The sequence below is a fragment of the Danio rerio genome, chromosome 3 (genome assembly GCF_049306965.1).
Source record: "Danio rerio strain Tuebingen ecotype United States chromosome 3, GRCz12tu, whole genome shotgun sequence".
Taxonomy (NCBI): domain Eukaryota; kingdom Metazoa; phylum Chordata; class Actinopteri; order Cypriniformes; family Danionidae; genus Danio; species Danio rerio.
Window position 1 is genome coordinate 39,749,614 of NC_133178.1, and position 25,614 is coordinate 39,775,227.

The following is a 25,614-nucleotide window of genomic DNA, read 5'->3' on the forward strand; positions in this document are numbered from 1 at the left end:
AAAGTTTTAGTTTCTTTATTTTTCTTGTACGTCTTGAACAGTTAGAACAACACTTGTGCAATTTTTGAAAATTTTTTACCCATTATAAAGTAGCACTGTTAAATATAATAAAATAACATTTAATAACTGTAAAATACTATACAGTAATAATGAAAGTAACGTTAAGATACCGTAGTTCTTCATGGTAAAAATGTACAATAAAATACTGTTTTCAGTTTTGCAGTATGTGCACCACTACTGTAATTAGTGTTACAGTAAAAATCAACAACAGTAAAATGATGTATTACATTTTACAGTAAATGTAATACTAATGTAATTAGTATAACAGTAATGTTACTGTTTTATGAAATACAGCAGCTACTGGATAATTGTTGCCAGTAACTTACTGTTAATTTAACAAGAAATCGTTTACAGTGCAGCGTCTATGGACAGAGTAAATTTGATGTTAATCTCTCTTCTGGCTGCCTTTTTAGTCTCACAGTATTTCTTCCACATTCTGACAATCTTGAGAACACAATTGTTGATTGTTTCTTTTATTTCAGCAAATAGGATTGTAAAAAAAAAATATTTTATTGTACTCTGCACTCTCAGAAATAAAGGTACAGGAACTGTCAGTGGGGCAGTACCTTTTCAAAGGGTATATCTGTACCTGAAGGGTCAATTATGATACTTCAAAGGTAATTTTTAGGTACATTTGGGCACAAATATGCACATTTGAGGTACCACTGTGGACTTTTTGGGTACAAATATGTATCTTTTGAAAGGGTACTACCCCAGTGACAGCTCCTGTACCTTTATTACTGAGTGAGTTATTTCTTTATTTCAGGGTGTGTACTAAGTGTACCCAATGACGACTACTATGGATGCCAATGGCTGCTTTCCGCCCACATTCTTCATTAATTTCGTTCAACAGAAGAAAAAAATAAAAACCACAAAAATAATGAGGATATTGTCATGTTTGGGTAAACTATCTTTTTAATAAATCACCAAAAAGTTACCTTGATTTGCCAGAGAGTGTAAATTTACAACAACTTTTTATCTTTAGAACTGTCCAGAAAGAAAAGTTATAAAATTATTTTTCATCGCGATCAAAATCTGCACTCTCCTGTGTGACCTGTGGAGCCTGTCCTGCTCACACACACACTCCCATCTCTCACCATTGTCTCCTGAATGACTTCAACACGGGCACGCCCACTGCTCTGCCGTGCGTACGCATGCGCGCTAAGCCGTGTGCCATTTCCTGGATTCCTTGACAGGCCGAAATCAGGGAGCAAGAGAGCAGTCGGAGTGAATTCGTGTCGACTGTCCAGAGTCCGCGAATTCAAGTCCGTCCAGCGTTCAACAACTAGCGAACATCTTTACGAAGATTTGACCGAGAAAGCGGAGCATCTGTTCAGGTAAAGGAGGCCCGTGTCATGCCTTTTTCCGTCAGCAGGGAGCGGACTCAACCGGCATCTTGAGAAAGGCCTTCCTGATCCTCAAATTTAACAGAGCACGAACATTTGTGTAACTTCAGTCGCGCTAAAATAGCGTTTGCGATTATATAAGGTTATACAGACTTTTAGCTTTATATCCGGGGTCGTTTTTTCTGCTTTCTGTGTGATTGTACTGGAATTGATGTGTTTTTCGCGTTAGCTTTCGGCTAATGTAGCAGGCAGACAGCTCGCGAACAGAAGCCCACGGCATCAGATATTGATCTTCTGCTTCATCCACGCCCTGAAAATCGGGAACTGACAGCCGTCATCCTGTTTTGCTGGTTGAAGAGGACTCTTTTTGGCTTTAGTGTGTGAATTCAAACGAAAAACTGTGTAGGTGTAGTTGAGGACATGGACTGACGGACGTGATTTAGCCCCGGGCTGTCAGTTTATCAGTGCTGGTTTGGGTAGTTTAGAGCAAATTTAAAGCTATTTACAAGAAATTCCAGAGCGCATACTCGGAAAAAGAAGTAATTAGGAGGGAATTAAAGTTGAGAGACATAAGTTTAATCAAAATGTGAAGTTCTAATATTTAATCATTTCTTTTCTGCTAAATAAAAAAGCAAAAACATAAATCTTGGCGTGTCACTAAAGTAGGATCGCGTTAAAAACAGGACTGGATCAGCTTGTGTCAGTATATCTTTCCCGCCTATTGTTCATATTCGACCCACTCCAATCCCATTCCAGGTTTTGCATTTGCTTGTTTAGAAACATTAATAGTCATGGTATTATTATTTGTGTGAACAGTTGTTTTATTATTTCAGTTTTTGTTTAATATAGAAAGGACACAGCATATGACTATATCGTAAAACAAAACCGAATCCCCACCCAGGTAGACTTGTTCTGTAATAACAGAAGTTAAATATAAGATTGCTGTAAAAAATGTATAAATAATAAAAAAGAATAATGTTAAAATAAATAAAGAGTAGAAGTTAAGTAACTTACAAATAAAAAACTATGACATCATGAGATGCATAAAGTCAGGCCCGGCTCTAACCAATTTGGCGGCCTAGGCAAGATTTCAGGTGGCGCCCTGTCACATCGCAGTAAAATTCCACTGCTAGTGTGTACATATAGTCATAAGAAACTAAATAGCTTTTTGATCGACTACTACAAGCTGGGAAAACGTCAGATAAATATGCCAAGCAATCAACAATATTGCTGAATATCTAATATTTACACATTTGCTTGAGGAAGGAATGATGGGGGTAGTTACATTACTATTACTATTTTCCATAACATCTATGCCCTTCCATAACATTAGCTGATGTTAAAACTAACAGATAGCACTATAGCTATTTATTGATTAGCAACCATGTTATGCCATACCTGTCAACAAATAGCTTCAAATAAATACATAGTAAATATTAGAAAATATTGACAATAAAGTAAAAGGTTTAGCCTATTAAAATCAATGGCCTATACTGAAATTAAATAAAGCTATAAAATCTCCTTCACTTTTGATTGTATTTGCATATTGATTAAAGTTACTAGTTATTTAGTGAAGAGCTGCAAATGAATCTCTCATTGTGTTTTGTTTGATAACAGAGGTGTTACTTTAAGAATGCACTGATCTATAATGAAAGCATTTGTCTTCTTTAGTAACTGTTTGTGCTCATTTAAGAGAAAAATTATTTGTGTTTAAAATAAAACACGCCGAACGAACATGTTTACACATTATTAAGGGTATTTGTCTGTTTAAACGCACACCCGAATCACCAAAGTATCCTAAACTTTCGCTCCTTTACAAATGGCGTGTAGAGAAGCTGATCTGGGAACAGTTTATCATACGGAGTGCGTCAATAAGTTAGCATGCATACAGATGCACTGAATGTGGTTGCGACAATCGATACCAGCTTTAATGAAAAGAAGTGAATGCAGAATCTTTATATTAATTTTATCATGCTTTCAAGCCAAAATAAAGCGAAAGCATGGCTAATTATCTTCACCAGCTCTTGCAATTCTTTCACATTTGAGATCGGCTCTGTATTGATGCTACTTTCACTTTTCATATAAAGATTAAACGGGGGAAATATGGAAAAAATTAAAGTGATAGTGGGCAAAAACGGGAGGGTTGACAGGTATGTGTCATGCTAATTGGTAATGGTGTATCAATCATCGCTTGGATACAGCAAAATAATCATCTTTATCGTAACATTATTCTGTCGTTGTCAAGTTTTTCTTCCTCTTCTTTTTCTTTTTTGCCTCCCCTGTGCACCAGGCAGTTTGGCATTTTGGCATGTTAAGCTTGTTGACCGATCAAAAAAACAAACCGTGTAGCACAGTGGTGTCAAAGTCAATTCCTGGAGGGCCGGAGCCCTGCAGAGTTTAGTTCCAACCCTGCTTCAACACACCTATTTGGAGGTTTCAAACGAGCCTGAAGGACTCAATTAGTTTGATCAGGTGTGTTTAATTAGGGTTGAAACTAAACTGTGCAGAGCTGCGGCCCTCCAGGAACTGGCTTTGACACCTGTGTTGTAGCAGGTAAAGTCTAATTATTCGAATGGGGGTGTCTTAGGTGATTAGGCTACCGTTATATTATCATTATTATTTAATACTACTACTACTTAGTAGGCTTTGCACTTTGCAGTTAAATTAATGTGGGGGTATTATTTTATTAGTCATATACCAACTAGTTTTAAGAGTAGTTAAAGTTGCACTTTTTTTTTCTTCCCCCATTTCTGGCGCCCCCCTGGATGTACAGCACCCTTACCATTTGCCTATACTGCCTATGCCACTGGCCGGCCCTGCATAAAGTACATATAAATAGAAAAGCTGTACATTAGAGGGTAAAAACAAAAGATTTGACAATATCAAAAGCTATAATCCAGGACTTTACAGTTTTTGACTGAGCTCCATGTATGCTTCCTGTTGAAAGTTCCATACAAATAATGTCCAGCAAAGATAGACCGTATTGATCTACTCATTATATGAGGGGGGATCCAGCGGCAGACCAACATTTTCTTAGCAGCTGTGAAGGAAGCTTAGAGTAAGTTATTTTGTTGCATTGAGAGTGATATGTTAGAAAAATCATTCAGGAATCATCTTTTCCTAACAAAAATGAACTATCATGTGCCAGCTGAGATGAAAAAGAATGAAGTGCAGGACATTTCCAATAATAATGAAAATAAGTGCCAACTGTCCTCTGTGAACCACAATTTCTATCTGGGTCAGGTGTTAAATTTGTTTTAAGGGGGGATAAATAGAGTCTATGCAATTGTTTCCAATGTATCATTTGACGATTTGTATTTTTTGAGGAGGATGGAATAGTGTCCCAAATTTGGTCAGAAAAGAAAGGTTGTATATATCCACTGATATCCTTAGACCAGACAGTAGTGATGGTGTTATGTAGAAAATATTACTATTATATTATTACTGGCATAGCAATCAAACATGAGTTTTGCGACTTTTTCAGGCAGAGGTGCAAATTCTTTGAAGATAATGTCACTTCACCAGTTTTTGTTGGAACCCATCACCTGCCACGCATGGAACCGGGACAGGACCCGTAAGATGCTTTTCATTCCTTTTATACTTTTATAATTTTTTTAAATTGATGTCTAAACCCATGTTGTGCTTTTTATTGACAGAAATTGCTATCAGCCCAAACAACCACGAAGTCCATATATACAAGAAAAGTGGAAATCAGTGGGTGAAAGTTCATGAATTAAAAGAACACAATGGGCACATCACAGGTACAGATCCCTGCAAATCTGACTGTAGAAGCATATCATGCTTGCTTTGTTAATATCAAATGTTTTGTTGAACTATACTGGAATTTGGTACCAATTGATACTGATATTTTAAAAACGTCCATTTCCCATTAACATTTAAGTGCTGTTGAGCACGTTCTTAAACGGCGCTGATTTGCCGTTGTGTTCACATGCTCAACAGAAATGACTGTAATTGGCCGTGAAGGTCATCAGTGCACTGAACTCCCTGCTGTTTACTGAGTATAAACACAGATACAAGGACATTCATCAGCAGATCACTTGTTTATCAGCTTATAGACAAACCAACTGATCGAGGTGACTTTGAAATGCTCCAGTGTCCCTGTGTCTGTGGTTACACTCAGTAAACAGCAGTGAGTTCGGTGAACCGATGACCTTCACAGCCAATTACAGTCATTTCTGTTGAGCATGTGAACACAACGGCAAATCAGTAGTGTTTAGGATTGTGCTTAACAGTGATTAAATGGGAAATTGACGTTTTTAAAATTTCAGTATCGATTAGTACTAAATTCCAGTATTGTGAAAACGCTACCAGCAAACAGTTTTTGTTTTTATTTCTAGGCATTGACTGGGCTCCTAAAAGTGATCGTATTGTGACCTGTGGAGCGGACCGAAATGCTTATGTATGGAGTCAAAAGGACGGCGTGTGGAAACCCACCCTTGTTATTCTCAGGATCAACCGTGCTGCCACGTTTGTGAAATGGTCTCCTCTGGAGAACAAATTTGCAGTGGGGAGTGGAGCTCGACTCATATCCGTTTGCTACTTTGAGTCTGAAAATGATTGGTTGGTCTCAGTTAAAATCTTGTGCCACTGCACTTTTAAAAAATGTAATTCTTCAGGTATTAATTATTATTTTTAATTTTAGGTGGGTTAGTAAACACATCAAAAAGCCCATCCGTTCAACTGTCCTCAGTTTAGACTGGCATCCAAATAATGTGCTTCTGGCAGCTGGGTCATGTGACTTCAAATGCAGGTGAGACTTTGTCTACATGCAATGTCTTTAAGTAATGAAATATTATTATTATTAGTGCTCATATGTGTTTGTTTGTTTCTTAGGGTGTTCTCTGCATACATCAAGGAGGTGGATGAGAAACCAGCTCCAACCCCGTGGGGTTCCAAAATGCCCTTTGGGCAGGTGATGACAGAGTTTGGTGGGGCGGGAAGTGGAGGTTGGGTTCACAGCGTCTGTTTCTCTGCCAGTGGAAACAGATTGGCTTGGGTCAGCCATGACAGTACTGTCACTGTAGTGGACCCCACAATAAGCTCAACGTGAGTATCCTAGATAGTCGGTGTGTTAAGTATGATTAAACCATTTTGTATTTGCTGGCAGACCTTTTGTAAAAGATCATGGTCAATCATGAATAACTGCACGCATCTCTTTTGCAGGCCGAGTCAGCTGAAAACCGAATTCCTTGCTCTTCTGAGTGTAACTTTTGTTTCTGAGAACAACATTGTGGCAGCGGTAAGAACCTTTACATTTCTTGCTCAGTTCGCTTCTCTTGGGGAGTTTGGTCTGGACTAAAAAGAAAATATATACACACATTTAGTCTAGGTCATTTCAGTCTAAACCTAAGTATACAAAGCAAATAAAGTGCTCATAGTATGTGGTTGCATATTATGTTGTTGTTTTAAGTATTGGAGAGTTCATAAAGAGCTTTGTAAAGTTGTAAAGAATGCAATATTTGATACATAAACAAAGATGCACTGCATAGAAAGAGATTTCTGGGGTGTATATTGAGAAAAAACTGACTGATCAGGCATGCTAGAGCATTTTGTTTTTGGGTTGCATCTTGGGACATCATGTCCTGTTTTTGGTTTGTGTAGATGTCTTTTGTTACTTCAGTCAAATCACTTGGAAGCGGACCAAAACCCACCATTCCAGCAGTTGTCATTTATTCATTCATTGGTTTGGTGCGGTGTTCACACTTATTTCACCTAACTGCGTAAACACAGCAATCCTGCTTTCTACAGCTGTTTACACTGCTGCATTTCCACTGAAAATGCCATTTTAGTATAAAAGTACTCCTCATCCACACTGGCATTTTTACTGAAAAACAGTCTCTGTCTACATTATAAAGCCTAAATCGTATGATATCTGACTATTCACCCTCACTGGCCATGCACATATTTTTCTGGCATCCATACCGGTTGTGTAATAGCCATGTGAGACTGACTTGATGAATCAGAGAACAATACATAATAGTCCAGAAGACCAGTCAGAAATGTAACATTTCCAAACTAAAATGGGGACTTCAGTGTTTTCAAAATGCTTTATTTTTAAAGGTCAAAGTAGTGTGGACACCAATGCAAAACCTTAACAAAACGTTGATCCTAAAACTAAAACGCACTAAATTGTGTAAATTGCTCCTAAACCTAACTGAACCAGCTAAATGAATAACCGAACCTTGCCATGGATCTAATCTAGACTTTTTATTTTCCCCATCAGGGTCACGACTGCTGCCCTATGCTGTTCAGTTTTGATGATGGTGGAACCTTGACCTTCACCTCCAAGTTGGACATTCCAAAGCAAAGCATCCAGCGCAACATTTCTGCCATGGAGCGCTTTCGTAACATGGACAAGAGGGCCACCACTGAGGACCGCAATAGCACCCTAGAAACCCTGCATCAGAACAGCATCACGTAGGCCAAAATCGTAGCAACTTTATATACATATGTACTAGACATGGTATAAGATTCTGGCGTTATGATAACCTTGGATAAAAATATCACGGTTTCACGATATTGCGATTACTACTCTAAAATATATTTCTTTTAAATGTCTGGGTAAAAAACGAAAACATTTTTCCATTTGAACACAATGTATCTTATTTTGAGAAACATTTGCAATGTTTTGGAGCAGTAAACTTTATCATTCAAATGAATCATCAACTTCTGCTGCCTTCATTAGTTTTCTTCAAAATTTAAAATGGCATCTTTGGAGATATTCTCTGCTGGAGATACTCGTCATAGGAAACCTAAAAAATGTTTACATCGGGAACGCTATAGCAGAAAATTTTGGTTTTAAAAACCTTTTAAAACCTTTTCCAAATCGCGGTAAACCTTGAAAAAGGTTATCGTCCCATGCCTAATATATACACACATTAGCATACAAATGTTTGAGCAATGACAGTAATGAACAAATATTTTTAAATAAATGAAGATGGAAACCTTCTATCAAACTGTTGAAATACTTCACAAAATGAAAGTTTTATTTCACAAGATGACAGCGATAAATATAGTTCTATGAAAAGGCAATAAAATAGCATGACGGAGCTCACAAGGATGAAATGCAGCCAATTATAAACCATTTTGCTTGTAAGAGCACAAACAGTAGCCTGTAATAAATGTTGTTGGATGCGTATATTACATCTAATATATCACAGTTATTATTTGCAGAATGAACAGTCCCTAAAGTTCTTCTTAATGTTTCAAACTTATGAACTACAAATTACGGTAACGTTATTTTGAAGGTTTATTTCAGTATTAGTTGACTGTCTGCTTAATATCTGCAGATACTGCTCCTTCAACAGACATTTAAACTGACTATAAGAAACTTCGCAAGTACAAGTCAACTTACAGTAACCCTATCCTAACAGTCTACTCATAATCTAATGAGAATTAGTTGGCATGTAGATGCAATGTAACTTAAATTCAACAAACGGACCATCAAAATAAAGTGTGACTCGAATTACTTTTTAATTGTTTCTTATTATAATTTTTGTGTAATATGCACAGTATTAAATACAAATTTTCTTTGCAGCCAAGTGTCTATATATGAAGGAGACAAAAGAGATTGTCGCAAATTCTGCACTACAGGAATTGACGGAGCAATGACCATATGGGATTTCAAGGTTTGCATCAGTTATTTTAATTTTACATGACCCCAAACATACTTCCTTTTTTATTCTTTGAGTCAACGAAATCAATCATATTTACTTTAATCTTTCCACAGACCTTAGAGTCTTCAATCCAGGGCCTGCGGATCATGTAAAACTGACACTAGCATGACAGCACAAGCAATGCAGCTTGAAGACTAACAAGGAGATTTCCGATAACACTTCTGAAAGTTTTTAAATAAAAAAAAAGCACTGAGCTGTGGTGTGAACTGTTGTGACACTTTTAAAAAAATGGAAAACACTAATGGAATAAGGGGGTTAGGATCTTTGTTTTCTTTTTGTTGTTGGTTTTTTTCCTTTCTTTTTTTTTTTTTTTAAGGAAAAAAAAATCTATGCCAAAGCTGGCACCCCAGCAGTGTGTGATGGTTGATTAAGATGTATCGGCTCTCCAGGGAAACCGGAGAGAAGTTAAATTAAAAGGAGAATTTTATGTAAATGGTCTGCTAGAAATAAATGACGTATACTACACACCATTTGGGAGTGTCGTCTCATTTTCTTTTCCGATTCAGTGATTAGTGAAGTTTATTCATAAATGAATTTCGAGAGGATCACGTGCTTATGATTGACCACGGCTGCTCCCGCATTAGCTAACACATGATTCAGCTATTAGGTGATTTCCAAGTCACCATAAACAACCAAATTTCCATATCACAGCCATCTTTGTTTTGAAGAATCTCCTCCCCCTCCTCCCCTACTCCTCTTCCTTTCCTAGATCGGGTGGCACGATGGCCAAGAGGTTAGCACTGTTGCATCAGCAAGAATGTCGCTGGTTCAAGTCCATACCAAGCCAGTTGGCGTTTCTGTGTCGAGTTCTCTCCGTGCTTGCGTGGGTTTCCTCCCACCATCCTAAGATATGCGAATTACGTTAATTAACTAATCTAAATTGGCACTGCAGATGTGCTCCTAGTCAGCAATTATCTCTCCATAGCAATTTCGAATTGGTCATTAGCTATAAACAACGGGATTTCATGAGATCTACCTAAGCTCAAACTACCCTCTCGTCCTGGAATCGGTAGGGAGCCCCGTGCTTGAGGATCTTATGAGTTCAGGGCTCTCTCTCGGGAAAGCATGCCAAACAAGCTTTATAATCAATCATCAACTAAGTGTGAACTCTTGAAACTAACTTTTAACCATGCTAACAGGAAACCACTATTTGTAGTTTGCAACCTTGGGCCTGGTTTCACAGACAGGGCTTACATTAAGCCTGAATTAGGCTATAGATTACTAGACACATTAAACTAATACTTTAGGGGAAAAAAACAATACTAGTGTCGAACTTGTGACAAAATGAAGTATCGTAAGTTGAGACATCTCCACTTTACATTTCAGCTTAGAACTAGGCTTAATCCTTGCCAGTGAAACTGGGGGCTTATGATTTATTATGGTGGCTTGAGAAAGCCAACATACTGTTATACTACATAAACTTCTTCTTCTTCTGTCTACTTCTTAGACTGTAGTAAGACCACATCTCCTCCTAGACTGCTCATACTACAACCACCAAACTAACTCCAAGCCTCTAAACTGTACTGAATTAAGTTGCTTTATTTTTTCCAACTGATTCCACTTACGGTTTTCCAAAAACTGATTTGGAAAATAAGGAAAAATCCCATTGTCCCAATTTTGTGACCTCATAACTTTGCGCCAGACTGTTATACAGACTTAAAGTTAGGCTCATTTAACTCAGACTACCAATCTGCCAATCACTGATCACCTTTCAACGTGCTAGCCACACTCTAGCAACCACTTACGACACCCTAGCAACTCTCCAATAGACTTCAATTGTAAAAAAAACTGCCATTGACTTTACATTGAACATACTAACAAACCAATCCATGCTAACAATATACTAATTCATACAAGCAACATGTTAATTCATACTAAATTCATGCTTACATGCTAATTTATGCTAGAAGCATGCTAATTTATATTAGAACCATGGTATTAATAATAATAATAATAACATATTTTATTTATAACGTGCTTTTCTAAACCCAAAGCGCTTACAAAAAAAAGTACAAACAATAGTAAACATTGAGTAAACAATGAAAAATACAATAAAGAAACAAAATAAGAATAAAAGATAACACAAATTAAAAACAGACCTAAAAAGATGAGTTTTAAGTAGCTTTTTAAATGTCTAATGAACTGGCATTCCTAATGTTAGTGGAAAGAGCATTGCACAGTTTAGGAGCACGGAAAGAGAATGCCCTACTTCCCATGGTGCTGAGTTTGCAGTGAGGCTGAAACAGCGTAGGACCCTAGGCAGAGCGTAGACAGCGAGAGGCAGAGGAAACAGAGATCAGGTCACAAATGTAACCTGGAGCAGAACCATGAACCGCTTTATATGTTAAAATCAATGTCTTAAAATCAATACGAGATTCGATGGGAAGCCAGTGAAGCTGTTGGAGTATAGGAGTGATGTGCGACCGAGACGATGTATGTGTCAACACACGTGCAGCAGAATTTTGGATGTATTGCAAAATCTTGAAAGAATTTGTTGGTAACCCTCCAAACAGGGAATTGCAAAAATCCTAAGAGAGACACGATAAAAGCATGGACGAGACTTTCAGCATCAGGCCTCGAGAGGAAAAGACGTAAGCGGGCTATATTACGAAGAAGATAAAAAGCCGTTTTAGTTACACGTTTAAAATGAGGCTTCAGACTAAGCTGGGAGTCCAGGAGACCACCAAGATTACACACCTGCTGAGATGGTGATAAGACAGACCCATCAACCGTTAACTCAAATTCATTACACCTTTTGACGTTAGAAGGAGTGCCAACCAATAAAATCTCTGTTTTTGAACTATTCAGTTTAAGATTATTATGTTGCATCCAAGCTTAAATTTCAGTTAAGCAAGCGTTAAGCGATGACATTGATGCCGATGAATTGGGAGAAGTGTTAATATAGAACTGTGTGTCATCGGCAAAACAATATGTAATTCCAAATTTTTGCAGAATTTTACCAAGAGGCAACATTCATTCATTAATTTTCTTGTCGGCTTAGTTCCTTTATTAATCCGGGGTCGCCACAGCGGAATGAACCACCAACTTATCCAGCAAGTTTTTTTACGCAGTGGATGCCCTTCCAGCCGCAACCCATCTCTGGGGAAACATCCACACACACATTCACACACACACTCATACACTACGGACAATATAGCCTACCCAATTCACCTGTACAGCATGTCTTTGGACTGTGGAAAAACCGGAGTACCCGGAGGAGACCCACGCGAAGGCAGGGAGAACATGCAAACTCCACACAGAAACGCCAACTGAGCCGAGGTTCGAACCAGCGACCTTCTTGCTGTGAGCACTACCTACTGCGCCACTGCCTCACCCCCAAGAGGCAACATATAAATACTAAATAGAAATGGACCAGGTACTGACCCTTGGGGGACACCATGACATAAAGGGACAGTACGCGATCTGTAACCGCCCATATAGATAAACTGTGAACATCCAGAAAGATAGGCTTTAAACCAATTTAGCACAATCCCATCCACACCAACCCAGTTATGAAGTCTGTCCAAAAGTATGCTGTGAGAAATTGTATCAAAAGCTGCGGTTAAGTCTAAAAGCACTAAAATACCACAAGCCCCCGATTCAGCAATCAGGAGGTCATTTACAACCTTAACTAAAGCAGTTTCTGAGCTATGTCATGATCGAAATAAATGAAATGCATCAAACAAAGCGTTTGCTTGCAGGTGTTCTTGCAGTTGCCCCACCACCACCCGCTATATGCTTTATGTAAGTAACTGCTTAGCAGCCAATAAGAACACTTTAGCAACTGCCTAACAACACCTTATAAACCAATCAAAACACCTTAGCAACCACATAGCAACATCTTTAACCATCTAGAACACCTTAGCAACTGTCTAGCAATGCCGTAGCAACCACCTAGAACACCCTAGCAATCGCCTAACAACCACTCAGAACACCTTAGCAACCGCCTAGAACACTTTAGCAACTACCTAGCAACGCCCTAGCAACCACTTATGGCACCCTAGCAACTCTCCCATAGATTTCCATTGTAAAAAAAAAAACTGCCATTGACTACATTGAACATACTAACAACATGCCAATTCGTACTGGAAACATCCTAACAAGCATACTAATAATACTAGCAACATGCTAATACATACTATAAACATACTAGCAGCATGCTAATTTATACTGAATTCATGCTAATTCATGTTACAAACATGCTAATTCCTACTAGAACCGTGGTATTTATGTAAGCAATTGCCTAGCAGCCACTAAGAACACCTTAGCAACCGCCTAACAACATTTTTAACCACCTAGAACCCCCTAGCAACCGCCTAGCAATGCTTTAGCAACCAGCTAGAACACCATGGCAACCACCTAGAACACTCTAGCAATCGCCTACCAACCACTCAGAACTTCTTAGCAATCAGCCTAGCAATCTCTCAGAACACCTTAGCAACCACCTAGAACACCCTAGCAAATATCTAGCAACGCCTTAGCAACCACTCAGAACACCCTGGCAACTGACTAGCAAAACCCTAGCAACCACCTAGAACACCCTAGCAATGCTTTAGCAACCACTCAGAACAACCTAGCAACTGCCTAGCAATACATTAGCAACCACATAAAACACCCTAGCAACACCTTAGCAACTACTCAGAACACCCTATCAACCACATAGCAAGAAACATACCAGTCCATACTAGAAACATGCTAACATATATGTACATATCTGTATGTCAACTGTTTCAAACTTTAAAACGACTTTCAGACAAGGCTTTCTCAAGCCACCATAAAGTTTGTCTACGACCTTTACTTTTCTGCTCTCTTCCCTTTGAAAAAGTTCTGCTTTCGCTAGCGCCCATAAATCATCAGTGCAGACGCATGACTTAAAAAGAGCACACGTTACACATGCACACCCAAAGAGAATGTGAAGGGGAGTTGAGCTGAAAACCCTCCTCGCCAACAGACAGCCGCCCACACAAGGAAGTGGTTATAAGTTTCTAACAGGGAAGGGGAAGTAGTGCATTTTTTGGAGAGAAAAACGACTAAGGAAATAGTTGAGTTCATTCAGAGCAAAGCCAGCGTTTGTGTTGACTGCTCAGAGTCCACGAACCCAGGCTTCTGTCGCAGGCTTTGTCAGCCCCCCCGCCTCTAGCATCTCTGTGTTTTTACGGTTTCCTGGGTAAGTAGAATAACATATGGTTTTGTTTATCTGAATGTAGAAGATCTGGAGCAATCTCTAGTTTTGGAATGTTGGTGACTAACGTGCACTAACATGCAGAATGACACCCAGGAAGAAGTGTGTTTCAGTATTTTTGACATCTGAGGTTTGAAGCCCATCGCTGCACACTTCCTGAGCATAGAGGACCGTTAGTTGTTTTAGGTGATGCAAACTATGATTCGACAGGAGAGCTGTTTTAAGTGTTTTACTTGGTGACTGAGCATCTGGCCTTGTGACATTCCTTTCTGCTCTGGTTTTAATTTAGTTCAAACACTAAGAAAACGAAGAAGCGTTTGCAGTTACTAAGGCAAAAACTTGTTTCAAGTTTGACCTACAGCAGCAATTAATTTAGTTAACCTATACAGTAATTAACACTAATAGTTTTAAGGAAGTTCTACAGTTCTCCATTTTAGAAACACATCTCTACGGAAGTGTTCTACTTTGGTGGGTAACACTTTATTTTGATGGTCCATTTGAGTATTAGTAGACTGTGCTTAATATCCTTCAACAGGCATTTTGCTATAAGTACGTTTGCCCTAACTAACCTTTACCCCAACATAACACTACTTATAATCTAATGAGGATTAGTTGGCATGTATATGCAATGTAACTTAATTTCAATAAGCGGACAATCAAAATAAAGTGTGACCCTTTGGTGTACTAGGGATATTTACCATTTAATCTCAAAATGCCTATTCATTTTTAGGAAAAGCGACCATGGCTTATCACAGTTTTCTTCTTGAACCCATCAGCTGCCATGCCTGGAACAAGGACCGAACTCGTAAGTTCTTAAACTCGCAGTATCTCTACTCTCTGAAGCAGTTTCCTGTCCCTAGAGCTAAAGATATGCATCAGCATATGAACTCTGTAATCATGTGGGAGCATCATTGCTGAAAATATTATCGATTTCAATGTCTCCAAAGCCCATTTCATCATGAGTCGAATAATTTTGAGGATTTTCTGAATGAGCTTTGAGATTTACTCACAAAGAATGTCTTCTTAAGCCGACTTCTTTTTTTTGTAAACTTTGAATGTTCACCTGAACCTCCGTTGGGTCCTTGGGAGCCCAACAGTCTAATAGTTTGTTATGGATAAAAAGCTGAACCTCCTTCCAGAAATGTGTCAGTATATACAGGGGAATTCATACAGCATTTTTTTTTTGCGTAATATATGGTGCCGGATTGAACCTAGTCAGCAGTTAAATGTGTTTTCTCTTGGAAAATCCAAAGCAAGAACAAACAATCTGCTGTTAAAGGAGCAAACGTCTAAAAGTTGTATCTTTTCACTGCTGCCGCCCTGCTTTTCTTTCCATGCTGATGATGAGAGAAGCAGTAATGACTAATTCCCCCCAGACTTCCTGTTTTACCATGAATGGTGCTTTGTTGCTGATGTCGTACGTCTTCAGCAGACCGCCGAGCAACAGCAGGGAAATGAGACGAATGAGAAACACTTGAAGCTTTAACGTACTGCCGCTGTTAAAAACATGAGCATTTTTGAGCTCACCTATGAGAAATGTGCAAGCTCAACTGCTGAAGTAGATACTCTTTCAGAATCCAGCCGTTGTGCCTGTTTAAAACTCCCAGATTTGCAGTCGTTGCATATGACAGCTTGTCTACTAGCTTGTTGCATTTCCGGTGTTTGAATCAAGTGCAGAAGTTGGCGTTAAAGGGATAGTTCACCCAAAACTGAAAATCTACCATCATTTTGTCATTTTTCACTTCTTCGAAACCAATTTGAGTTTCTTTCTAATCCTGAACACAAAAGATGATATCTTGAAGACTGCTGGTAACTGGCACTAATTGACTTCCATAGTATTTTGAAGTCGACAGGTGCCAGCAACCAGCATTTTTCAAAATATCTTCTTCTATCTTTAACAAAAGAAAGAAAGACTGAAGGGAGAATACATAAGGTAATTTTTCTTTTAGGGTTAACTATCCCTTTAAGACCAAAAAAGTTATAATAGTATAATTGGGAAAATAAATATATTATAATGTGGTAAACATGCAAAAAATTCTTTATATAACAGGCATGCCATTTAATTTTGATGATCATTTTGGTGCTTATACACCACTGCACCAATTAAACGCCTTCCATCAAATTATAGATGTATTATCTATTTTATATGAACACAGTATTTTTTTCCTTGATATCTTTCAATGGGATACTGCACAGAAATATCGACAGGTTTTATTTCGTTTTACTCGAGTCCACTGACCAGGACTTCTGTTTGTAGATTTTTGTTCAGTCTAGCTAGCTTAAATGTTAAATCTCCTCAATAAACTTCCATTTTTCAAAAACAATAGGTGATTTTTAGCATAATATGGGTGTTTTGCTGTTTTTTCTTCTGTTTTTCTGACTAAACAGGGTGGATATACCCTAGAATCAGCCATTACACTATAAGTCAAACAAACAAACAAAAATGCTAACTGAGTGTATGCCAAATATAGAATTTAAGGTTTTTTCAGAATGCTAATCCTACAAATAAGAATGTATGCCTCAAAGTATTCTGTTTCATTTGAATTGTTTTGGGAAAAAAATCTAATTTAATATTTAATTAACAAAACAGATGCTCTCCTCTCACCCTTCCCGGTTGTTTTCCCTCCAAGGCAGTGGTTAATATATGATGTCATTTTATTGTGACAATTTGAATTTAAAGGGCTAGTAATCTCATAACAGGTGAACAATAATTTGAGACAAATTGAAAACATTCTTTGTTTTTACAATTATATACTTTTAATATTATCACTCATATTAAGTGTTTTATCCATCCTAAATAGTGCAAACACGGACCTGGAATGTGATTTTTGGGATGTTTAGGGATATTTGGGATCTTTATTTAAAAAATAAATAAATAAATATGCTTAAAGTTTAAAAGTCAATGATATCATGATCTTCACTGGGGACACAGAATGCACTTAACAGAAATTATGATTTAGCATACTTCTAGCATATTTATGTGTTTAACGTGCTTTAGTACATTGGTATTATGCTTTTAGCAATATTTAGCATTTTAGCAAGAATTAGCATTTTACTTACATGTTTTTAACATTTGATTAGCACATGTTGCTAGCATGATTTAGCATGTTTCCATTGGCTAATTGGTAGGCTCTGCCATAGATAATTACATTAGATTTTGTCCTGTTGTTCTATTAGAAGGAATATGTCAATAGAGCCGCCATTTTAGTACAGGGTAGCACTCCTTTGAAATGGTGCTCTGTATGCAAATTTTCTTTTAAATGATGAAAAATATCATTTACATCAGGGCAACGCAGTGGGGCAGTAGGTAGTGCTGTTGCCTTACCTCAAGAAGGTTGCTGATTCGAGCCTCGACTGGGACAGTTGGTGTTTCTGTGTGGAGTTTGCATGTTCTCCCGGCGTTCATGTTGGTATGCTCTGGTTTCGCCCACAGTCCAAAGACATGTGGTACAGATGCATTGGGTAGGCTAAATTGTCCGTAATGTATGAATGTGAATGAAAGTGTATGAATATTTCCCAGAGATGGGTTGCATCTGGAAGTGCATCCACTGCGTAAAATATGTGCTGAATAAGTTGGCGGTTCATTCTGATGTGGCGACCCCGGAATAATAAAGGGACTAAGCCGAAAAGAAAATAAACTTTTCAACAATGATGGAAAAGTGACCGCACAGTTATTGCTAACAAAGACCATGTGTTTGTGTACATGGAAATGTATTATCCTCCCTGTTAAATTTGATCTAATCCATGTCCTGAAACACACCCCCTCTCCTGCTTTCACTTTTAATTATAATGGTGAGAGCGATTTGTTAGTGAATGAATCTTCCTGTTATGAACAATTTGTGTAACCATCCATATCTCTGCATCTCAATGTGCATATCCACCTTTCTGATCTAAATGGTATATAAAATTTGTTACATTCAATTATTTAGGGTAGACAGTATGCACATTGAGGCGCAGACACTTATGTAATCAGGCATCCTTATAAGTTACTTTAAAAACTATAGCCATTACTTCACTTAGCATACAATAAAACAAGTTTCTGGCACTGCAGTGTCTTTTTGACATATTTCATTTACATTGCTGATTTTATTCAACAAAACTAGCATAGTCCTAGAAGTGAGTGCGAGTTGGTACTACTTTGCCTTGTGGACAGTGCAGTAAGTGACTGTATTATCATCAATTCTTGTTTAGCACAAAAGTTCACAAAATACAAAAATATAAAAGTTACACCCATACACAGCGCTAAATCCAGCATTGTCATATTGACTTTAGTCTAACTAGTGCGGTTGAATGACTTCTGTCCTGGGAGCACTACATATGGTGGCAGTATTGATGCCACATCCGTATGCGATATCTAGTGTAAATTTCTATGAGGCTTTGGTAGATAGATGAATGGACGGATGGGTGGGTGGGTGGGTGGGTAGATAGATAGATAGAGAGAGAGAGAGAGAGAGAGAGAGAGAGAGAGAGAGAGAGAGAGAGAGAGAGGGAGAGGTAGGTAGGTAAATAGATAGACAGACAGACAGACAGACAGACAGACAGACAGACAGACAGACAGACAGACAGATAGATAGATAGATAGAGAGAGAGAGAGAGAGAGAGAGAGAGAGAGAGAGAGAGAGAGAGGTAGGTAGGTAAATAGATAGACAGACAGACAGACAGACAGACAGACAGACAGACAGATAGATAGATAGATAGATAGATAGATAGATAGATAGATAGATAGATAGCTAGATATGTCAGCTATTTGTTTTAATGAATGCAGAGTTTGTTTAAATGAATGCAGAGAAGCAGAATGTGCTGGCCAAGGCCAAAGTCACACACGTTGTAGTGACATTTCAAGTTAGGAGTTAGAAAATAGCAAAAAGATCTCTTCTTTCCCACCAGAAATGTATCTTTCCTGGAGTTTGACACAAATGTGAATGTACGTGCACTGAGGGGAATAAAACGGATGACAGATTTTTTTTTTTAGAAAACTGAGAGTCATTTTAGCAGATTTCCACGACAATAGATTCCACTAATAAACACTGAATAAACTAGTAGCAACTAATAAAATATTTAGACTGTTATCCAATTAATCAAGTCAATGTATGTTTGTCATAGTCTTGCTTTGAATATTTTATCTACTGGATTCCTGTCTCCTTCAGAAATTGCACTGTGTCCTAATAACCATGAAGTGCACATCTACAATAAGGCAGGAAACAACTGGAACAAAATCCACGTGCTGAAGGAACACAATGGCCAGGTTACTGGTAAGTTTAGAAGGTTCATCCGACCTACACTGACACAGATCATTTATGTGACCAAATCTAAACTAATCCAAATGGTTTTCTCATCAACACCAAGGCATTGATTGGGCCCCAGAGAGCAATCGCATCGTCACCTGCGGCACTGATCGTAACGCATACGTCTGGACCCTGAAGGGAGACGCATGGAAGCCTACACTGGTCATTCTCAGGATCAACCGTGCTGCCCGCTGTGTGAAATGGTCTCCGAAGGAAAACAAGTTTGCTGTGGGCAGCGGCTCACGTCTGATCTCTGTGTGCTATTTTGAGCAGGATAATGACTGGTGAGTATCAGGCAGGAGAAATGGATATTGAGCTTCTTCTGACAGAAAAGAACTGACTGATGGTGGTTAATCTACTTATGTCATGAGGCAGATGGCAGATTTGGCTCTTTTATTTTTAAATGTTTTTTAAAGAGTTTAAAACACTGCTTGGTTAAAAGCAGGAATGATGTGGCTAAAATGGACAATGGAGGATGCTAGTCATTTCAAAGTAGATATTTCATTTGCTGAGGCTTCTATATAGGAGAAATCTGGCTCATAGATTACATGTTAAATATATCAGACTACATATCGGCAATATTCATTCATTCCTTCATTTTCTTGTTGGCTTATATCCCTTTATTAATCCGGGTCGCCACAGCAGAATGAACCGCCAACTTATCCAGCAAGTTTTTACACAGCGGATGCCCTTCCAGCCGTAACCTATCTCTGGGAAACATCCACACACACACACACACACTCATACTCATACACTACGGACAATTTAGCCTACCCAATTCACCTGTACCGCATGTCTTTGGACTGTGGGGGAAACCGGAGCACCCGTAGGAAACCCACGCGAACGCAGGGAGAACATGCAAACTCCACACAGAAACGCGAACTGAGCCGAGGCTAGAACCAGCGACCTTCTTGCTGTGAGGCGACAGCACTACCTTCTGCGCCACTGCTTTGCCATATCGGCAATATATCAGACTATTCAGAATGATAAATCTAAGACATTTCACATGGCAAATTTTGTACAATCCTTCACTAGTTATTATTAATGTACATTTTACACACAGCATGGCCAGTCAATTTGGAACTGTTAACATTGGTGAAATAATAAAAGACAAAGAAAGACATGTTGGGTCTTAGGATTGGTGGAATTCTTAAATTTATCTTTGTTTTTACACAAGTTAATAATTGTACAACTTCCTCATTTTTTTAATTACTGAATGAATCTTTGTATGAGTCAGTCGAATAAAATATTTCATGCATTCTGTAATGTGACGGATGCTGACAACTGAGTTGAGGATCTAAATGCAGGGTTTATTAGGAGAATGGTCAACACAGATGTATACAAGAAATCCAGAGTCGTGGACAGTAAACAGGCAGGACAGGAATAAACAATACAACAAAGCAAGGATCTAACACGGCAAGGCAAGGCAAGAAAAACACATCGTAATGTTCACAAACAGATAAACAAGACTCAGCTCTGATGTGTGTGTAAGCTGTATAAATAGTCCTTGTAGTCCAGGGTTGGGCAAACTCGGTCCTGGAGGGCCGGTGTCCTGCATATTTTAGCTCCAACACTAATCACACACCTGAACATGCTAATCAGTGTCTTCAAGATCACTAGAAATCTATAAGCAGGTGTGTGTGATTAGAGTGCAGGACACCGGCCCTCCAGGACAGAGTTTGCCCACCCCTGTTGTAGTCAGTCTGTAATGATCCTCCAGCTCTGTGTGTGTAGTCAATAAAAACTGGAACAGGTGCATGTGAGCACTGCATGACTGGATATGTAGTCCTTTGAATGAAAAAATTAGTAGTTCTATAGCGATCTGCAAGGATTACATCGCTGGTGATTGTGACACAAACATAAATACATACATGAAGAGTACATACAGTAAAGCCATGTTTAGTTTCTGAATGAATCATTTTTTCCCCCCAGAGAATCTTAGATTTATATGCCGAGTTCAGAGGCTAATCAGCCGGAATTAGCCAAGGTGACATGACAGCAACCAGCCACAATTAGCTGTGACTTAAGTGGTTACGCCCTTAATTATGCAGACTTAATATAACTTAATTATTTAACTTAATGAGTAATAAAAAAAATCACCCCCTCACAGTTGTCATGATGGGTAATATTAGCTATTTGTACCAAAACCATCTTTTGTACCAGGCTGTAAACATGTTTTTATCAGCTGTAAAATTGGCCAATTTAACACTGCAGTCAGTGAATATCTGGAGTTTATGGAGCCAGCCCTCAAAAGGCGAGTCTATGAATTGCAGTTTTAGTTACTTCCGTATTGGCTTTACGAGGGAGAGCTGGAGGGTGCTGCTTGGTTGCCACTGTTGTTTTGGTAGTCACTCACTATATACTGAACATTTTAAACACTTGCACATTGCGTTGCTTTTTTCACAAAATGGTGGTTTGTAGTTAACAGCATGTGTTCAAAAACTTTAAAAGATGTTTCCCAACGTCTGCATTTTCAGTCCCACAAATTGCCATTGTCATGTAAATGAATGAATGGTTTTATTTTTGTTGTTTCTCATTATCCTAGGTGGGTGTGCAAGCATATTAAGAAGCCCATCCGCTCCACCATCCTTTGTTTGGACTGGCACCCCAATAATGTCTTGTTGGCAGCTGGATCGTGCGACTTTAAATGCAGGTAAGGGCGAATCTGATTTTTATGTTTATTTTATGATTACGGCCATTATATGAATTCCTATTTGTAAAATCTCCGTCCAGGATCTTTTCGGCTTACATAAAGGAAGTGGAGGAGAAGCCTGCTCCAACAGCATGGGGCTCTAAAATGCCCTTCGGAGAGGTCATGTTTGAATCAACAGGTACTTCAGGATGGGTGCACGGGGTCTGTTTCTCTGACAGTGGGAATCGTGTGGCGTGGGCCAGTCATGACAGCACCGTGGCCGTGGCAGAAGGAGGAAAAACTGCAGTGTGAGTATTGCCTATCAAATCACTGACCACTAAAACTCAAAAATACTCAATTATTCTTTTCATCTCACCAGCTGTACCAGTCTGACTTCAGAAACCTTGCCTCTGCTGTGCGTGACTTTCATCACTGAGAACAGCCTGGTGGCGGCTGTGAGTATTATCAAATGCTAGACCTTGATGCCAAGGCGATCTGTAAAGCTTGTCTCCTGATTGTCATATCTTTTCAGGGCCATGACTGCTACCCTGTGTTGTTTGTCTACGATTCCAACAATGCAGCCTTGTCTTTCGGAGGCAAACTTGACGTGCCCAAACAAAGTGCTCAGAAGGGAATGACAGCCAGAGAGCGCTTCCAGAACCTGGATAAGAAAGCCACCACCGAAAGCAAAGAAGCAGTGCTGGAGTCTCTGCACAAGAACAGCATCAGGTACACAGGGCTGTTCTTACTGTTTGTTCATTCACTCTTTTTTCGGGCTTAGTCCATGTATTTATCAATGGTTGCCACAGCGGAATGGATCGCCAGCTTATCCAGCATGTGTTTTACACAACGGATGCCCTTCCAGCTGCAACCTATCACTGGAAATATCCATACACACTCATTCACACACATACACGATGGCCAATTTAGTTTATTCAGTTCACCTATAGCGCATGTCTTTGGACTGTGGGGGAAATCGGAGCACCCAAAAGAAACCCACGTGAACACAGGGAGAACGTGCAAACTCCACACAGAAATAGTTGCTTTGGATAAAAGCGTCTGCTAAATGACTAAAGGTAAATGCGAACTGACCTAGCAGGGACTCAAACCAGCGACCTTCTTACTGTGAGAAGACTAACCACTCAGCCACTGTGTTGCCTCACTGTTAGTAGTCTAGCCTTAAAGCAGCACATATTTTACAAGTCCCCTACAGTGAAACTGTTGAGCTTTATCTTGATCTCGGAGTCTGGCAGGAGCAATTTTAGCTTAGCTTAGCATAGATTATTAAATCGGATTAAACCATTAGCATCTCACTCAAAAAAAAAAAAGTTTAGATAATTTGCCTATTTAAAGCTTGACAAGCAAGTGTAGGGATTGGTTCTTAGGACTATTTTATGTGCTATAATATCATTGTGCTGTTGGAATATCTTCGGAAATATCCAAAATGACACCGTTATCTTGAAGAAAACCACAAAATCCCAAATTCCTGAAAATATTGGATTAATGTAAATGTTCATTACGTGTCATTTGAACAGATCTCGGTGTTTGGACAGTATTGTCTTTTGTACATGAAATCAAAGTGTTTTTTTGTTTGTGCATTGTTGTCATGTTATCATAACTAGGGTTGGGCGATGTCGACCAATTTGGCATCGTACGATGTCTAATGTGAAACATCCCAATGGATGATGGCATCGTCGTCGTAGGTGGCGGTGAATTAATCATTTATGAAGTACAAGCGTGAGAGCGAACAATTGAAGCAGGTTACTGATGCTTTGACACGTTACCTGATAGATTTAAAAGACTGAAGAGTCGTTAGTGACAAGATGAATTAAATATCGCGTTTGACAACTATAGTGAGACGCGATCCAGTAGTACATCCATGATGAGCTGTAAGACGTGCACTGCTTTCTGGGGTTTTGTGCTCACAGCACTCGCTTACTGCTGGAGCTCAGACCCACGCATACACTGCAGCGCATGATAGTTTGCGGTAACGTGCTGTGCGTTTTCAGCAGTATAGTGTGGGGGCTTTTCAGAAATGCTAGGTGAAACGCCAGTGTGGACGTGGATTGTTTTTGTTCTAAAATGGCATTTTAAAACCAAGACGTATTAGTGTAAACAGGGCCTAAGTGTGTATTTTTCACGACGGGGGCGGGGGTTATGCCGGCTCAGCATCATGATGTCTATCAGCCATCGGCAATGGATAATGGCATCGTCATCGACGCAGCCCTAATCATAACCTTACATTTATTCACGTTAATATTAAATGACCACAATATACCACAGCAGTCAAGATACTAACGTTACATATAATATGCATCAATCAACTGACTTCAATTTTTTTTATGACAAAAATTATATATTTAAACATGTAAGAGTCAGGTTGAGTGTAAAATAAGGTAGTTTGATATGAAAGTCAATGGTGAGTAGATACGTTTACCTGTTATGGTGACTTTAATTTCCCTGGCAACCTCTGTGGTCCCATTTAACCACTTGTTTGCAAGCTGTTAGCAGGCCTACTGTTAACTTTAGCAACTTCTGGTGGACAGGTAAAAGCTTTTTAAAAATCAACAGGGGTGTTACAAATGAAAAAAAAAGATAATATCTTAAGCGTGTTAGACATTATTCCAGAATTTAAACTAAATACAATCAAATACACAGTTTCAGGACGCTGGTAGTGCTACAATGCTAACTTTTTTTTGAGTCAACAAAAGAACGTCAACACTGCAGGACTCCACCCAGTTTGCGCAATTGAAACTGAATGCAATTCTGTCTGATGCCACTAGCTGCGCTGAAACACACCTTCATATTGAGTCAAACTGTTTTTAACTATTAAAATTAAAAGCACTTTCTCACTTCACTTCTTAGCCAAATCTCACTTCTTGATGGGGGAAAAGCCAAGTGCTCCAAATTCTGCACCACTGGAATGGATGGAGGCATGACTATTTGGGATGTAAAGGTAATAGCTATCAAACTCTTAAGCTTTCCATAACAATGAAACTGTTTATTGGTGCACAAATATGATTTTATTTCTTCTGCAATGTTTGTTTCAGACCCTTGAATCTGCAATGAAAGACCTCAAGATTGTCTAGATGCTCAACAGACTCAAGAACATGTCTGCTGTCAGATTGCTTGCTTTAAAAATTGTATTTTTGCAGTTGTCTATGTATTTTATCCAAGATTAAGTTTTGATTACCAGTGTTAGTAGATTAAGGAGTTTATATATTCATACAATTAAGCTTATTGGTTCTGGATAAACTAAAAAAGGGAATTTTGTCTGAATCTAAATGCTGGTCATAGATTGCTTTTCTATAAATTGTAAAAGATAAAGATTTTTGCAAGTAGCTCACATTGAATTCTAATAAAATGCAATAAAACAGTTACAATTACATGCTAAATGTTTTCCTACGTCATT

The 25,614-nt window shown here is 38.7% G+C and overlaps 2 protein-coding genes and 1 long non-coding RNA gene across 3 annotated transcripts; 2 read left to right on the top strand and 1 right to left on the bottom strand.

Moving 5' to 3' along the window:
- The first annotated feature begins 1,226 nt into the window (after positions 1 to 1,226).
- On the top strand, positions 1,227 to 9,573 carry arpc1a (actin related protein 2/3 complex, subunit 1A). The gene is made up of 10 exons (NM_201343.2): positions 1,227 to 1,397; positions 4,891 to 4,980; positions 5,063 to 5,167; positions 5,765 to 5,987; positions 6,070 to 6,177; positions 6,261 to 6,473; positions 6,591 to 6,666; positions 7,651 to 7,844; positions 8,965 to 9,055; positions 9,157 to 9,573. The coding sequence occupies exons 2-10, from the start codon at positions 4,917 to 4,919 to the stop codon at positions 9,193 to 9,195; spliced, it is 1,113 nt and encodes a 370-aa protein (NP_958500.1). The 5' UTR covers positions 1,227 to 1,397; positions 4,891 to 4,916; the 3' UTR covers positions 9,196 to 9,573.
- LOC141381258 (uncharacterized) lies at positions 7,718 to 15,949 on the bottom strand. The gene is made up of 3 exons (XR_012401163.1): positions 11,092 to 15,949; positions 9,897 to 10,793; positions 7,718 to 9,672 (listed from the first exon to the last, which is right to left on the bottom strand). It is a non-coding gene; the product is annotated as an uncharacterized lncRNA (long non-coding RNA).
- Positions 14,166 to 25,597, top strand: arpc1b (actin related protein 2/3 complex, subunit 1B). The gene is given in 10 exon segments (NM_213156.1): positions 14,166 to 14,270; positions 15,016 to 15,090; positions 19,433 to 19,537; positions 19,632 to 19,854; positions 22,116 to 22,223; positions 22,304 to 22,510; positions 22,582 to 22,657; positions 22,735 to 22,931; positions 25,068 to 25,158; positions 25,253 to 25,597. Coding segments are annotated over 9 exon segments (1,110 nt in total). The 5' UTR covers positions 14,166 to 14,270; positions 15,016 to 15,026; the 3' UTR covers positions 25,292 to 25,597.
- The last annotated feature ends 17 nt before the right edge of the window (positions 25,598 to 25,614 follow it).

Excerpts from the sequence above, each read along its gene's own strand:
- arpc1a (NM_201343.2), top strand. The coding sequence starts at position 4,917 with ATGTCACTTCACCAGTTTTTGTTGGAACCCATCACCTGCCACGCATGG. Across the intron at positions 5,988-6,069 it reads TTTGAGTCTGAAAATGATTG|GTGGGTTAGTAAACACATCA; the intron begins GTTGGTCTCAGT and ends TTTTAATTTTAG. Across the intron at positions 6,667-7,650 it reads AGAACAACATTGTGGCAGCG|GGTCACGACTGCTGCCCTAT; the intron begins GTAAGAACCTTT and ends TTTCCCCATCAG.